Source organism: Sesamum indicum, linkage group LG9 (assembly GCF_026168435.1).
Source record: "Sesamum indicum cultivar Baizhima isolate 11 linkage group LG9, ASM2616843v1, whole genome shotgun sequence".
NCBI classification, from domain to species: Eukaryota; Viridiplantae; Streptophyta; class Magnoliopsida; order Lamiales; family Pedaliaceae; genus Sesamum; species Sesamum indicum.
This window is the reverse complement of record NC_142665.1, coordinates 19,842,889-19,859,237: the sequence shown is the minus strand read 5'-3', so window position 1 is coordinate 19,859,237 and position 16,349 is coordinate 19,842,889. Positions and strand designations below refer to the sequence as shown.

The 16,349-nt window shown below is 35.1% G+C and overlaps 2 protein-coding genes across 2 annotated transcripts; both read right to left on the bottom strand.

Moving 5' to 3' along the window:
* Positions 1-343: 343 nt before the first annotated feature.
* On the bottom strand, positions 344-6,378 carry LOC105178020 (ferrochelatase 2). The gene is made up of 10 exons (XM_011101357.3): positions 6,205-6,378; positions 5,263-5,587; positions 5,002-5,145; positions 4,450-4,551; positions 3,659-3,762; positions 3,444-3,570; positions 3,110-3,262; positions 2,393-2,493; positions 1,965-2,166; positions 344-1,350 (listed from the first exon to the last, which is right to left on the bottom strand). The coding sequence occupies exons 1-10, from the start codon at positions 6,249-6,251 to the stop codon at positions 1,126-1,128; spliced, it is 1,530 nt and encodes a 509-aa protein (XP_011099659.1). The 5' UTR covers positions 6,252-6,378; the 3' UTR covers positions 344-1,125.
* Positions 6,379-6,957: 579 nt separating this feature from the next.
* LOC105178365 (ENTH/VHS/GAT family protein) lies at positions 6,958-12,384 on the bottom strand. Its single transcript, XM_011101829.3, has 10 exons — positions 12,142-12,384; positions 10,855-10,969; positions 10,381-10,459; positions 10,153-10,251; positions 9,966-10,079; positions 9,316-9,473; positions 9,110-9,185; positions 8,505-8,590; positions 8,098-8,256; positions 6,958-7,849 (listed from the first exon to the last, which is right to left on the bottom strand). The coding sequence occupies exons 2-10, from the start codon at positions 10,953-10,955 to the stop codon at positions 7,450-7,452; spliced, it is 1,272 nt and encodes a 423-aa protein (XP_011100131.2). The 5' UTR covers positions 10,956-10,969; positions 12,142-12,384; the 3' UTR covers positions 6,958-7,449.
* Between the last annotated feature and the right edge of the window lie 3,965 nt (positions 12,385-16,349).

Below are 16,349 nucleotides of genomic sequence, written 5' to 3'. Positions count from 1 at the left end.
CAAGATGAAAATTTGCAGAGAAAGGATGACTGAGATTTAACTATTGTTCAAGATTGATAGATACCAATGTTATAGCTCAAAGACTGCTTGACGGTTGAGAGCTATGAAGATCGTGAAAGCAAAACATACAGAAGCAGAAGCTGCAGGTTGTAATGTTGGAGTAGTGAAGTCAAACGTGTCACCAATGGTAGTAGGTATACATATATAGCAATACCACAGGAGTCGTCACCATTTTACTCTGCAATTTCACAGATGTGCAAATAAAGAAGAATGGCAGCAAAACGGTAGAAGATTGATAACTGAATACAACAAAAGATTAAAAAAAAAAAAGTAACACAATAAATCAATAACGGATCGATGTCCAAAATCCATCCACCATATCCATATTTTTCATTAAAGTGAAGTAGAACCATTATGAGAAAATCAAGCATGGGTGTTGCATTCCCTGCAAACTTATGTACTGCTGATACAAGAGCATAAACATATAAGCCAAGTACAGAAGAAAACAAAGGTATAATATTTCTGTTCTTTTGGTATCAAAATTTAAGAAGAAAAAAGAACAAGGGGGAAACAATGAACTTTACAGCAATCTAACATTCAGGCCTAGAACCAAAAGAAGGAAATGGCAAACAGGATATGCTAGAAAGACCTTTAATAATATAGTGGAAGGTAATAATCTCTGAATCAGGATCGTTTTTCATTTTTATTCTAAATCAAAATTCTCCCTCACCTTCTCATTTCCCTCTCTTCGCCAACTCCTCTTCCACTCGAAATCACTGAACCGTGATCTTTTTTCATTTTTATTCTAATACAAAACTCTCTAAACTTCTCATTTCCTTATCTTCCCCAACTCCTCATCTTCCACTCATTTCAAACCAAGTGCTAAAAGTCCGTAAGTGTATCCAAGCACTTCAAAAGCCCTTAAAATTGGAGCAGAAGCCTCTGAGGGAATCAGACAGCCTATGTCAGTGGCCTGCTGATGTGAAGATCTTTATCTCATTTGTCAACTATCATATCTTCAACTTTCCTCCCAATATTTTTACTAACTATTTAGTAGAGCAGTATATATGTGTCAGAATGCATTGTATACAAGTTGAGAGAACGGAGACTGGGGATATTGTTCAGTCATCGGAACAAGGGCAATATACCCCACTGGTGCAGAAAACCTTCTCCGGTTGTCACTTCAAGTACAAGAAGAACGAGCACAGCCAACATCGCTGCTCTTCCGTTCCATGTTTCAGCACTTTTTGTCCAACCCCATTCCCAAACTACGACAGGAGGAGGTAGCTCCCTACGTTGTGAATCATAAGCGGCCAGAAGCTCCTCAACACTGCCAAGTGGAACTAGAGACTGCAGAAGACACACCATATATGTCTATTAGGCTTTGACAAAGTCATACAAGCAGTAGAATGTTAAAGAAACACATAAACTAAACAGGAGAGTTGAGCAACAAATTTTATTCTTGAGGATAGTTTAGTACATATTGACAAGTTGTCTTTCAACAGCTAGAGTTAATAACATAAAGAAAAAGGTTATGCTCAAAATAGTATGTCATATAGTATTTCTGTGGTATGCCAGCGACAGGTGAAGGGAAGGAAACAAAGATGCTCATCTAAACTCAAACAAGCACTTTACTAGTCCTTGCAATGCCTAATGTACATATACCTTCACTAATGGTGGAGTATTCAGGAACATATTACTGCAGCCCCCTCCCAAAACTAAAGACCAAACAAGGACAGAAATGCAAGATATGCAGAACCCAGAATATACACACAAGCACACGTAAATGTATGTTACAGCCTTCAGCAAGTAATCAACAAAACAAAATTATTAACGTTACTAAGAAATTAATAATTGCCATCTACTTCGAATAAAGCAAGTTGAATGTTGCTCTGGTATATCATGAACAAGAAATACAGACATCTTAAACACTCCAGTAATACTAAAATTTGAGTATTCTTAACCTGTCGAGCTTCAAGGTTTGAAACAGCCATTGCTCCAACATATGGAAGACTTTCAATTACTGCATCAGCCAAATCAGAAATGAAAGTAGGTTCACAGCCAAGTGCAGGAACACGTCCCCATTGCTCAATGCCAGATTTTAGCGCCAACTCTTTGTACTCAACGTCTATTTCCTCTAATGTTTCAATATGTTCACTTACAAAACTGTGATAAAAAGAAGTTAATGGAAAAACATGTAAGTAATACAGTATATAATTGACTCTGTAACACAGTATATAATTGACGCTGCTATATGACGCAGAGGGAGGAAAATTAACCACTCCCATTCCCCATCCCCACCAAATAGCAAATGAAGAAAAATATCATCAAAAAGACTGTACAAAGTAATTCAAACATTATCACCAAACTGGTGGCAACAATTGAGTTTTACCTAATTGGGACAGCTAGAAGTCGTTTTACTCCTTTTCGACCAAGCTCAATTATTGTCTCATCTGTGTAGGGTTTCAACCATTCTACTGGTCCAACTCTACTCTGTACCAGATCAGGCCAACCAAATCAAATTTAGCGAACAGTATAGTAGTACTACCAAAGGGTAAAGAGAAAAAAGAAAGGAAATCAGTAAGTACAAGTACTAAAGAATGTGAAGTTCACAAATTATAAAGTGACATATAGAGAGTACGAAGTCAATTTGTTGCAATGGTACCAATGGCAGAGGACGGAAATACAAATCATGCTATCAATGAGTGAAGTTAGCAACACCATAAAGGAATCGGGTTTTTCTAAAGAACCTTGTACGGGTATAATGTATCATCTCCATTCATCATAAGCTCTGACTACTTGACAAGAAACAATTACAATGCTACAAATAATTTTGTTTAGGTTTGACAAAATTTGGCCAGGTTAAAGAGAAGAGGTCGAGAGAGTAAAGTGGTAGCAAGCAGCGGTAAAGGCAAGGGCAATAGAGCAGAATATAGGCAAAGATCCATATGTGTAGGATAAAGGAATCTGAACCAGATTATAAGATCCCAACAAGGTCACTAAACAATGATTAGTTATTTTGGGAAGCTGGAAATAGAGCTCAAGTCGTGAGTTGGTTAATCCATGTTGTGTACTACGTTCATAACCTACACATGGTAAAATATAATACCTGATAGGCAAGGGTATATGCATTATTTATCGTTCTCCTTTCCAGTTCTTCCATGATCAAGTCCACGCACTCCTCCATCTCAGCTTTGTACGGATCACCAGCTTCCTCGACATACGCAAGTGGTACCCCGTGAGCACTAAAGAAAATCATCACCTGTGTTAAACATATATCAGTAACCAATGGAGCATTACTATTTAATCGAACCAAAAGTTTAGGATTTTAGCAGAATATCCTTCAACCATGTGAGCAACTTGTAGGAAACTGCGATAACAATTTAATCACTGAGAGAGAAAGAAAGAAATATAGAAGATGAAATCTCCATTTTGGAGATTACCTCCTGAGGGGAGTCAAATTTTTCCAACTCCTTTTCAATTAAATCTGCCATAGCTTTTATATATCCTTCCCGCTGGTACCAGGAAGGAATAACAGTGTGCTGCATGTTGACAAGATATTCGTCCTCCCTAATATTCAACAGATTACCGCATGAACCCAGGTTTTGACAGTCATTACAGACTCCATAATGTAAGTGCTACATATAAACAGGTGCACCTGAATATATTCTCCAGTAAGCGAAGGCTTGAACCACTTGTTGAGATTGAAAACTGAGGGTACAGAGGAAGCACAACAAGCTTTGTAATTCCATCTCGTTTGATCTAAATAGATGAAAAGCAAACAAAAATCAAAAGCATTAGCAAATTAAATATGGGAATTTTTAGAAGCACTGAATGAGGAAAAGTTGATGACTGAATAGTCCTCTAACTAATACATAGAAACAAACAACAGTTCCCTTGTCACAACTTTAGCATCCTCTTTGTACCTTTACATTTATACAAAGATATTGACAACACAGTGAAATTATTATAGCAGTAATAGTTAATAAAGTTTCCCAACACAAAAATTAAAATTACCAATAAATTAATTGCTTCGATGGAAGATTTGCCAGGAAAGGCAAAGCAGCCCTTTAATTTAGCAACAAAGGGAGGATAAAACAAATATATGAACTACCATAAGAAACAGATTAAGATCCAAAGGTCGAGTGCATGATTCGTAACTTTCTTCCTACCTCCTAAAACTTTCCAATACACAAACATATGTGAGAAAACAAACTGATAAATCAACTGTATGGAACAAATTCTTCTTGTCTTTATTTATCCTCCAAGTTTCATTAGAAAACATAATTTCCATGCTGAAGAAGGAGATGAAGGTCCATGGCCAAGGCATCACCCAGAGGAATTCAAAACATAAATTGTGCATCACTGCTAGCTGCAGTAAGAAGCATTGCAAGATAATATGATCATCAGCATTACTGAATAATAAGACCACACTGGGAGTTAGAGTACCTGTTCAATAGCTTCTTCAGTGAACGGATGCCAGTAACGCATACCAACATACACCTTTGCTGGAACATTCTTGTCGCATAGTGCCTTTCTCAACTCCTCAGCCTAATGGTTGCAATTGGATCCAGTTTAATGGAGACATTATATAAGAAAGATATCATTGAAAACTAACAACTTTATTATTTTGTCCACATCTGAATATTCCACTGCAGGTTGCAGAATTAAGGATGTTCAAATGTTGGCAAATAAAAAGCAAGTGTTCAGACTCATCAATCAAAAATCCAACAAGTTACAAAAGTTGAACAACTGGCTGCTCAATTAAATCCAATCCCAAAAGAAACAGCAAAATGCTTCTATACAGCAATACTAATTCATTTCGCCATCAATCAACTACCAGCTTTTATGTAATATTCCAAGATTAGATAATATATTACAAAAATAAATGGTACCTGTTTGATTTTCCAGCTTTATTTCTTAATGAGAAACCATATTGCAGTTGTAGAATATCAAAATTGAGATAAAGAGATACAGTTGATGACAAGAAAAAGTTCATGCCTGAGCATCAGTGATTCGACGCAGAGGAGAACCACCACCAATTGAAGCATATCCCTCTTTGCTCTTCGGAGATCTAACAACAGATATAAATTGTGCCAAAGGCTTTTGTAGAAAGCGAAACAATCTTGGCAGACGAATAATGTCCTACTTCCCAATATACAAAAACAAAAACAAAAAGAAAAAGAAAGGTAAACCATTACCATAGTCTACGGGATTTAGCAGTCAAAAAGAAAAGGGAAAACAAAACCCGAAGATACTAACTGGATCCGCAAAAAGATTAAACAAGAACGGCTGTACATCATCTAGAGTCTCAGGGCCTCCAAGGTTCAGCAACAATACTCCAATCTTGTCATTATCAACAAATGCAGTGGCAGGGACTTCTTGAGATCCAGAGGTAACCAGTGCTCCTAATTCTGATGAATGCTTGACTGATCGCTCCGCAAATACAGATTGCGTCTTGGACCATCCAAATGAATCTCTTGAAACAAGGGAAGTTTTCAACAGCTTAGAATGTGCAAAAGCCTCCAATTGCAGCCTTAGGCAGGGACAGATCCGCTGAGCAGAAAGCTTGGCTCGTGGCTGCAGCCTATGAGAAAAAATTGCAAAAATCATCTTGAATCAGATTTCCTGTCTCATTGTAAGCAGCATGCTAGGACAAAAAGGTGAAAGCATGTCCATTTTTTGGTACCATATTTATGATCAGCTTTTCCAAAGACAAGCATCAATGAATATTACTAGCAACTAAGGTCGAAATGGAATCAACCTACATGAAATCATTTCCATGACTAACCTTGCCACTGAATCTCACATCCCAAATAAAGAACTTGGTTGTCATCCTCCAGGGAAACCCATTCAAATCCTAAGTCTAAATTAATCCCATCCATAGCCCATAAGGAATTGAAACCCACCCACCCACCCACCCAAAAAAATGCTAACAAATACACTCCCACTAATTTCCACTCCCTCCCAACAGCAACCATAAAACCCTAAATTCTTTCCTCTCTCCAAATCAAAAGCGAACTTAACATTTCTACAACAAAATCCGCCCGTTCAAACACTAATAACCAAACAAAGCAAAAGCTCCAAAGAAGCAAAACAACCGATAAGCAAACAAAATTCACAAACTGCAAGCACAGCTCAACAACACAACAGGAATGCGATAGCAAAACAAACACAAAAGAAAAGGGGGGGGCGGGGCCTCACAGAGATGGAGGAAGAGCTTGAATGCGCGCATTCATTGGCTGGCTCATATTTCCCGCAGATAATAATGTATCTACTCTTGAGGTTACTTTGAGTAGAAAGAACCGAACTCGACTTCTCTTGTCAGCTCAACAGTGGCTGTGTCTGTGTTTCTGTTTTGTGTATTGACACTTGGCCACGTGTTTCGCGGGTTATCCTCTGCTCTACCAAAATCTCCCCTATTTCTTGTACAAATTTGCAATTTCAGTACCATAGTTTAAGATTTCTTGCAATATTGCTACCATAAATTAAAAAATAGTTTCAAAAAATACTATAGTAATAATATTTGTTATTTTTTAGTACTTTTATTACTATTTGTCCTTAAATCAGGCTCCTTCATATGGGGGGAGTAAAATAAAAAAGAAAGAGAGAAAATTGGAATTTTGGTACTACAAATTATGGCGTCTTACAATATTTTTTGAAGTAAGTCTGATTGATTATTATTAATTAAAATACATTAATTACAATCATTCATATCAATATCTAACCAACTATTACAATAGTCATATTATGATCAATAATATCAAATATATCAAATCAAATCAATGCCTACTATTGCAATAGAAATAATGTACCTACTATTCGGTAAAAACATCATCTCACTTTTTCAAAAACTGTAATATCAAATTATTATATTTTCAGTAAAAATATGTATAGACAAACATCTCACTTTTTCAAAAACTGAAAACTGAAAATGAAAATGTAAATGAACAGAAATGAAACAAAATTTAATTGTAGATTTTTCTTCCAACCATCTTAATAAGGCATAGGGTTGAGAACTAATTTACACACAGCATCAAATATCTTAGCTCAAAAACCGAAGGGAAAGCAATTTCTCTACAGCAAAATGCAAACAAAAGATTGACAAGAACCGGACATAGAGGGAAATCAGTCAGGCAACAACCTTTCAAAGAAAATTCCAAGCTAAACTTTTCACTATAAGCCTCAAAGTTTGAGATACTAATTTCTAGTCAACTTTAAAATACAACTGCAAATCCACCATAAACACTTTCTAATATATCAGTATGTGCCTCTAAAACCATATGTTTTTAGCTCAAGAATTCGGCTCCGAAATACTACACGCGATCAGCATTTGCAATGCACACTGGTGGAAATCAGCTCAAAACCTCCACATGAACACCAAAACATCCCAATCAAACCATAGAATGGGAGAGAAACACTTTCAGGAACACTAGTGCCTTAGCTCAGTCAGTCACTGAAATCGATGCTTCCGCTGCGAGAGCTACTGGCATTCCTGCTGTGCAACGAGAGGCCTCTCATGTGGCCGTTAAGAGTGGAGGCATCTGCCTTGTTCTCCTGGAAGAACTTCTCTCGCTCGACATGTTTGGCAGGTGGTGGTGGAATTGCAACAGCTGGTTTGGCTGTGTTGGCTGGCTGATTCAACTCCAGAGTTAATGGCCTAACGGGTTCTTGCTTGGGCTCCATATTTGATGGTGGTATAGGCTCTCGTTGACGCTCCACGGTTAGTGGCCGTATGAGTGGCCGATGCAACATTTCTCCTGGAACAGGGCGCCCCATCAATTCCCACGGTCGTTCTATCTGCTGATCTTCGTCTTCAGGACGTATACAGGCTTTTCCTTTTCTTATCCTGGTGAAAACAGAACGTAGCTACATTGGGCAGAAACACTCAGGAATATAAACATAACCAAATTTCCAGCTGCACCTAGCGCCACCGCTAGACAGGACGTGAACTAGAATCACATCAGCAATTACAAGAAATAGAAGAACAATAAGATGAAGTGACTCTAGATATACTTTTTTCTAAAAGTTAATTAGGTTCCTCCGAAGAAATTGACCACAGTAGTTTACATTAATATTATGCATGTTTATGCATACCGTCTAAAGAGTTGTTCCTCCTCCTCTTCCTCGTCTTGTTCATGGTTAATGTGATTTGATGTGGACATTGTCCTACCAGCAAGAAGAGCATCATGGCGTCGTAGCACTCTTTCAAGCTGCTCATTGAGCTCAATTGCTCTTGAAACGACTTTTTCGTCCCTATCAGATTGGGAAAGATTGAAATTTTAATGACACAAATCGCAGAAACCTTAATTGGCCAAATCTTGTGAGTACTTTCAGAGATGATAATTAAACAGGTATAGAAGCTGATGTAAGTAATGTGGGATAATTTAACTTGAGGTGGGGCATCTACAACTCATACGCGACAGATAAGTTGTTGCATGGTGCACCCTGCCAGTGAGATTATTCCACTGAAACTGATAGTAACAACTAGAAGGAGCACTCACCGAGAAGTAACTGCCAGATGCATTACTCGCTGCTTTTGAAACGAACACTGTTCCACAAGATCTAGTGTAAACTCATCCTTTGCTCCCTGGAAGAATAATAAAAGTTGGACTGTTACTCAAGATAAAAATGAAAATTTGATGAATCTGGATTGCAGTTAAACTGGAAATCAATCACGAGCTGCATTCATTTTGAACTGTATAAAACATAACGCATCCCACTATGCCATTTTCCACCCTTTCCAAACTTGAATATATGATGTCCATTGCCATAGGCTGCATTTTCAAGCATAGATGGTTATCATATATGGGGGCTTATCTATCTTAAATCCATATATGAGACCATATTCTGCATATTTTCCGACAGGATTTTACTGACTGTTGCACTTGTTGCTCATATGTTGCAAAGATTTTCCCGTATTCATAATATATATGCTCACTGGTTGGCAAGTGCCTCAGCACGCAAACACTCTAGGGTGTTCTTTCTCCTCTATTAACCAGCTTCCTGATTGATATAATTATCCAACTAATTTATATACAAATTCAAGTTACAATAAAATGATCATACTTCTGTGTTAGGAAAGTTACAATATTACAAGAGTAAATACCTCAGGATGCTGGGTATCAATAGTGTTAAGGACATCCCTTAGTACCTCCAATGCAGTTCCAGCTTTCTGAAGAATACTGTATCAAATTGGTACTTGATCAGTATAGGGACAACCAAGAAAACAAAAGAGCAGAACAAAAGGCAAAGAGAATACATTTTTTTCCTTCAATATTTATATTTGTGCATATCACATAGTACAATTGATACCTTGAATCCGAAACATTCTGGGATTGTGCTTCTGGTACATTTCTTACGCGTTGAAGGGTAGTGACTTCCTTGCCAGGTACACTATTCTCGTTCGTGTTTGACGTAGAATCAGGTTTTGGAGTGTCACGAGGTCTCTGAGGAAACTGCACTCCTGCACTCTGGAAAATAGTATATAATGTTGCCACTTGTTAAAAATTTCTAAAAAGAAGCACGAATTTGACAAAAAGATAGCAGGCATCCATAATCTTTTTCGAAAAATGCACGACAAAGTACAAAAGCAAGACTTATCGTAAAATTTTGATTGTTATAGTTTCTAAAACTTCACAGTCAAAAGAAAGGCAACATATTAGAACAAAGTAATAATATTCCAACATCATCCAGTACTTAGTTTTGATTTCACTGCATTAAAGTATTCTTGAACTAAGTGAAGATGTATCTGGCTGTACCCGTTGGTTAAATATTCCGAAAAGTGTAAAATAGTAGCATGGATGACAAACTGAATCATTAATTCTTAAGATTCACTACTCACTTTGGCCGCACTAGAAAAAGGGAGAGCCTAACAGGAAAGGAATCAACTGAATTTGACAATATTAACTCTATTTATGGTTGTACGAACATGGCAAGTCACACATTCTTCAACCAATACCCACCACCAATTCATAATATGAAGAATAATATTGGGGGAACCTCCCGGTAGCTCCACCAACTGACGTCTGAGCTGCATCTAATAGCAGAAAAATCTTTTCCCGAACAGGAAGGTCCGACTGTAAGTGAGAAGGGAACATTATCAATGTCTTTAATCAGCCACAAAAGGGAAACAGAATGGTAAGTGCCCACCTTTTTCTTAACTATTTTCACAAGTATGGGCAGAACTCCAGTGTCTATAACCTGCTTGTGTACAGGTTCTCCAATATTATTCATAAGCATCTCCAGCAACTGTCAAGGCAATGGTTTAAAGCAACCGGAAGAAATCATATTAGCTCTGCTTATGAGCCCAAGAGAAAAATCATCCAGTGCCAGTAAAAGTAAAGACAGACCAAATTAAGTAGAAATATAAGAGCTTACCAGTACCGCATAGAGTTGAGTGTTTGAGTTTTTGCTTCCCAGGCGTTTTTTAATAGCTTTTACAACATCTTTAGCTTGTCTGTATAAACACAAAAACTACAGATAAAGATGTAGCTTTGACAGCATTAAGACACATGATTTCTGTCAAAATTATACGACACTGGTCATCTTTATTACATAAAAATGCTTCAGATAGAAACATTAATCTTTATACTCTGGTAAGAATTTACTCGAAACTTATATAATCGTCAAAATGTAAAAAGTGAATTGACGAATAAATTTTCAACTTCTAGGTATTGAAGGTACCGGTATTTAGCAGTCACCCATCAAAAACTAAAGAATAATTTAAGAGCAAGAAGAAACTAGGACTTTTATATAAAACCTCCAGCGGAAATATGAAATCAGGACAAGAAAGTACCAAAACTAACCCTAAGAGAACTCTACATCAACATTTGGTGAAGGTAGTAAAGTTACCTGTGATCACGTGCAACTAGTTCACAAATTTCAATGTTCTTGGTCCAGTCCATTTCAGTAAGTTTGTCGCTAGTTGCCGCACTAACAAGTTCAGAAGCCATATTTATGACCCCTCCTGCAAGGATGAAGAACAAACATCATCAAGGCCCAAAGAAAACCTTTGTGGTGGTCTAACATAAAACACAAACAAATCAAGGCTACCAATCAACAGCTTGCACATCTATCAGTCATCACTTATATTCCACATTCAACATGTAATATCAAAACCCCATTGCCCAAAGTCCTCCATTAACATCAATTATACTGATATGGCACACCTGATTCCTTCTTATATACTCGATGTGCATTATAAATTTTGCAATAAAACATGTAATAACAAAGAACTGTATTTCTTTTCTTTGGAGAAAGAAGTAAATATTGGCAAACCGTTGAGCTCATACAAGATAGACAAACAATTTTTTTCATTTAAGAAATATATCTCACCAACTCACCACCTTGAGCAAAGTTTGTCCCCACAATAGTCATGCAAACATATGCAGGGACATAGAAAAACATCCACAAGAAACAACTACTTTGAGCCCCAAGAAACCATATTCGGACTAAAAAGATGCTTCAAATAAAATTTAAGTATTTCAACCTGTTGAATGTGGTATGCCAAATAATCAACCATGATTTAAAAGAACACGGTGTCTGTCAATCTATTCTTTCCAACTTTCACCATGTGACTCCTTCAAGAGAACTAGAAATGGTCCGCAAACAACTTATCAGAGCAAGATCACAACCAAGAAAACCTAGAGGAAACAGCACACACACACACACACACACACACAGAGGCATTAAATGGAAGTCTCTTTTGCCAACCCATTCTCAACCATCAGTAAACTTGAGAACCCAATAATCATCCACCTCTCATGTAGATTCCAAACAATTTTCCCCAACTCAGAATCAAAAGAAAATGAAATGGGCTTATCCATCTCCTCCACTTATCCTCATCTCTACACCCACTCATCACCACAAACAAAAACCACAGCAAACAAAAAACAATGAAATCTCGCCCTTCCAAATAACATCCCATTTCACTTCAGATCTCAAACAACATCCAAACACGCGATCTCAACGAGCCCTTCAGCCCTTTATCAACCAAAATCAAAATGCAACGTACCCCAAATCAAACAAAGAAAAATTCACACGATTCGCGACAATTACAACGCAAAAAGAAAAGAAAAACAACAACAACGAAAAACTCAAACAATTAAGCAATAATCATCAAGAAAGATACACGCCCACCTGAGGGAAGCAGCAAAAGAGCAGAACCAGCGGCCTCAACTCTCCAATTTGTATGTATGTATAGCTGTAATCATTGATGACACGTATATACAACTGTATACATATGTGCGTGTATCATCAATCATAAAGAGAGGAGAAAAATAAATTGAGATTCTCTGCTAAACTGTAATTTTTTAACTTTAAGGGCCTTTATATTCTTTCCATAATTTTTAACTTTTTCCCACTATTAATTTATTCACTCTCATATCATAATAATAATTATTATAACCCCAGCTATTCAAGAATCTCTGTTTCCAGGTTTTTCCTTCTTTTTTTTCTTTTTTTTGTTTCACTTAGACCTGAAAGGGATGGGTGTGTGTGTGGATCAGTACGGCGCCAGTTGGTGTTTATTGACTTGCAAAGAATGGCTACCGCCACTCCGCTTGTTGTTGGTAGGACAAAAATATCCTTGGGGGAAATAATTCTATCCACTATTAATTCGTAGCACGTTTACTTTACTTGTCTGCCTAATTTTGTAATATTATTTAAAATATAGTATTTATAGTCTTTTCTTATTTAATAATATATATATAAATAAATTAATATTAGTGATGAGGGAGATTATTAAATTACTTAAATACCCCTGCTTTTTAAGGTATTTATATGTCCATGGTTGACTATTTTGACCAAGTTTGACTAATTTTGACCAGGTTGAAAGTCATTTCTATGGAGGGCCCTTGGATTGGGTGACGTGGCAGCATCTCAGCGGAGACACGTGTCGCTCTCCCAGACGGTACCGTACAACTATAAATAGTCTCATTTATGATTATTCAAAACTGTTTTTATTGCTATTTTATCGCCATTTTCTGATCTAATTCGACCGTAACTTATTTTCGATCACATCTTTTCGACCCCACTTTTTTAACTTAAGCATCGGAGGGCCATCGCCAAGGGCTACTCGGCTAGTCTCACGTTTGCTTTGTTCTCAGAATCCACTAATAGGTAGCTCGAAAGAAGAATCCAGTGACCCGACCTTGGGAACCAATTTTGCGACCCGATCCGGATTTTGCGCGACCTACATCAATTAGATTTTTTATGAAAATATAGTGATAAAAAAAAAAGTAATGACATAATATTGTACTAGAGTGAAAAAATGCATAAAATTAAAAAATAAAGAAAAAACTATTAAAGATAGCGGAGAGTGTTCTGTGATGCTACTGGTGTTTTATTGATGGAGCTATTGTTCGTTATGAGTTTAAATTTAATAATTTTGTCTTAAACATACCCCTTATGATGTTGGCATCCGTCACACATTAATTGCAAATGAGGATCTCCTGTGTAAATCGTATAAATATTTTTTGCAAAATGAAATCATGAAGTTATAAAAAGACAAACAAATAATACATCACACAATAGAATGTCAATTGCGTAAAACACTGCATCATTTTATTTTACTTGGAAACTAGAATATTTCATGTTTCCTACTCCAATATTCCTATTCTAATTTAGGATACTAGTTGTAGTGATGTGTTGTTCTTGCGTGTATATTATAAATAATCTTTAACAATTTAAAATATATTATAAATAAAAATAAAATATATAATTTGACACACCATATTTCAAAAAATAAAATAACTAAAAGGAATTATTGATACAACAAAAAAAAATTGGTATAGTAATCTAAAAAATGACCGTTTATGAATAAAAAATATTATTTTTATATTAGTATAGATTTAAGCATTTTCTAAAATATCAATTTTATTTATTTATTTTGTTGTGAAAGATGGTCTCATCTACAAAGTATAGTGAGGGCAATAAAGTAATTTGAAAGTTAAACACACTAGTGCCCACATCCAGCGTGTCACCGCCACAGTTGTACACAGCCATGAATAAGAAAAGCTAAATTCACTGGGCGGTGAGGTAACTTGGGGAACTGTGCATAAGCACCAAGCAACGCGGCAGCAAGTAAGTGGTTGTTGAGAAACCTACACAACGTCAAGCTGCACAGACTAAAAGGCAACGCCTCAAATGATTGCCCCCCACGTGTTAGATGGGACCCGAGAGTAGAATCTAAAGCATACTCGAGGGGGCGCGTAGGAAATTATCCAAACATGGAAAGCGAGTCGGAGGGTCCGACAACCCTATTGTATGCTTTGCTGGAGTAGATTCTTGTAAGGAATAAGGATTACGGGTTGGTTATTATTTAATGTACTTAAAGTTGTTGGTGGTTTATGATGCATAATATTGATATTTTTTAATGACTACATATAAATACTTATTTTATTTTTTTGATTAGTCTCGACGTCTTATTTTTGTTATATGTATTAAAACCTCCAAACACAAAACATGCACCTTTGATTTTGATTTTATAAGTGGCGATTTAAAAAATTATTTTATAAAATCGTTAATGGTAATTCAATTTAAAAATAGTTTTAAAAAATCGGAACCTCACCATGATCACCTCTAATAAGAATAAAGATGAGATGACATTCACCTGAAAGACAGTTTATATATATATATATATATATATATATTATATAAATAAAAATAAAATATATAAAATAATAAATTATATTGGAAAAAACAAGAAATGAACAAAAGAAAATCAACTTAAGATATTATCGACACAACAAAAGAAATGGTGCAGTGGTATTAACATGATATTGAGTCACTTTTATAAATAAAAAAAATTAATTATAAATAATTTTTAAAATTATTTAATTAGAGATATATTTGTCATATTTACAAATTGGTACACTATGTTACTAATCCCCATTTGTGACTGTATAATGCCTTTCTTTTTATATATTAATTAATATATATATATAAGCGCGCATTCCCAACAATCACGCACACACTCAAACTCGAACAAAAGACCCGATGTAAAAACTTTTGAATTCAAACCAATGAACTATTTATCTAAAAAACACCTGACAAGTAAACTTTATTATTTTTATTTTTCTCCAGTTCAACAATGAGTCTTCGTATTTGAATTAATATGAAAAAAATAGATATAATTTTAAGAAAATATCATAGTGTTTGAATCAATTTATTGGCAATTCTAAATATGGCTCAAATTAGACCCAATGTTTGTATTTTGTTTTTCGGCCTATTTTAAGCCCTATTTTGGTAAAATTGTACAAATAGAGATGACATGGTTTGTCAAAATATGAGACTTCTCTTGCCAAGAAAATTTGGACTTGTACCCCGAGCCGCCTAGGATTTGGGACCCATACTCGAATTGGACCAATTAATATTTTTAAAATATTAAAAAATATGTATTTTTTTAAATAATGCTATCATAATCTTATAAATATGAGATAATAATATTATTAATATATATATATATATTTAATTTATAAGTGAATGCTTTAGGCATTAAAATATTAAAAAAATTTAGAATATGTATTATTTATATAAATATTTAAAATATTTATAAATTATTTATATCATTATTTTAATTTATAAAAATATTAAATTTATGTATTATATGTAAACATGAAATCATACATATATATATATATATATGAACAATTATATTTTCTATAAGTACAAAACTTAAAAATAAAAAATTAATCAAAGCATGTCTGAGTCCAAAACATCAAGACCCGCCTAAGACTTCAAAATCTGCCCCAATCGGGACCAGGTCCTTCTATGTCATACTTATGTACAAATATAAAAATATGTGGTCTTCCCTCAATTTTCCTTTCTTGAAATGGCTTTACTCCATCAATTATTATTATTATTATTAAACTACTCTATGAATTTAGAAAATATTTTGAGGTGTTATATAATTTACTGAGGAGCTTATAATCTCAAAAACTAAAATATTAAATTTGAATTAATTTTAATAATATAATATAAGTTTGATAATTTCACTCCATTTAAATATTCTTAGATCTTGAATGTTTTAATAAAATAAAATTTTACCGTATTGATGTGGCTACCATAAGGTCTTAAAAATTTACACAAATGCCCCCAACTCTTATCTTAATTACAGAGTAGACCAAGATCCGCGTATTTTTCTATTTGAGCAAACTGACCCAAATATATACAGAGTTATTATCATCATCCAATCATTTATAAATTTATTGATTTACATGAAATTATATAGTTTAAGAAAATCCAGAAATACTAATTGTTTATGTTACATGTACAACTTTTGTTATTTATTCATTTCTTACAATTTTCACTGTTAGTTCTTTATAATCTTGCGACCTCAAGTATTA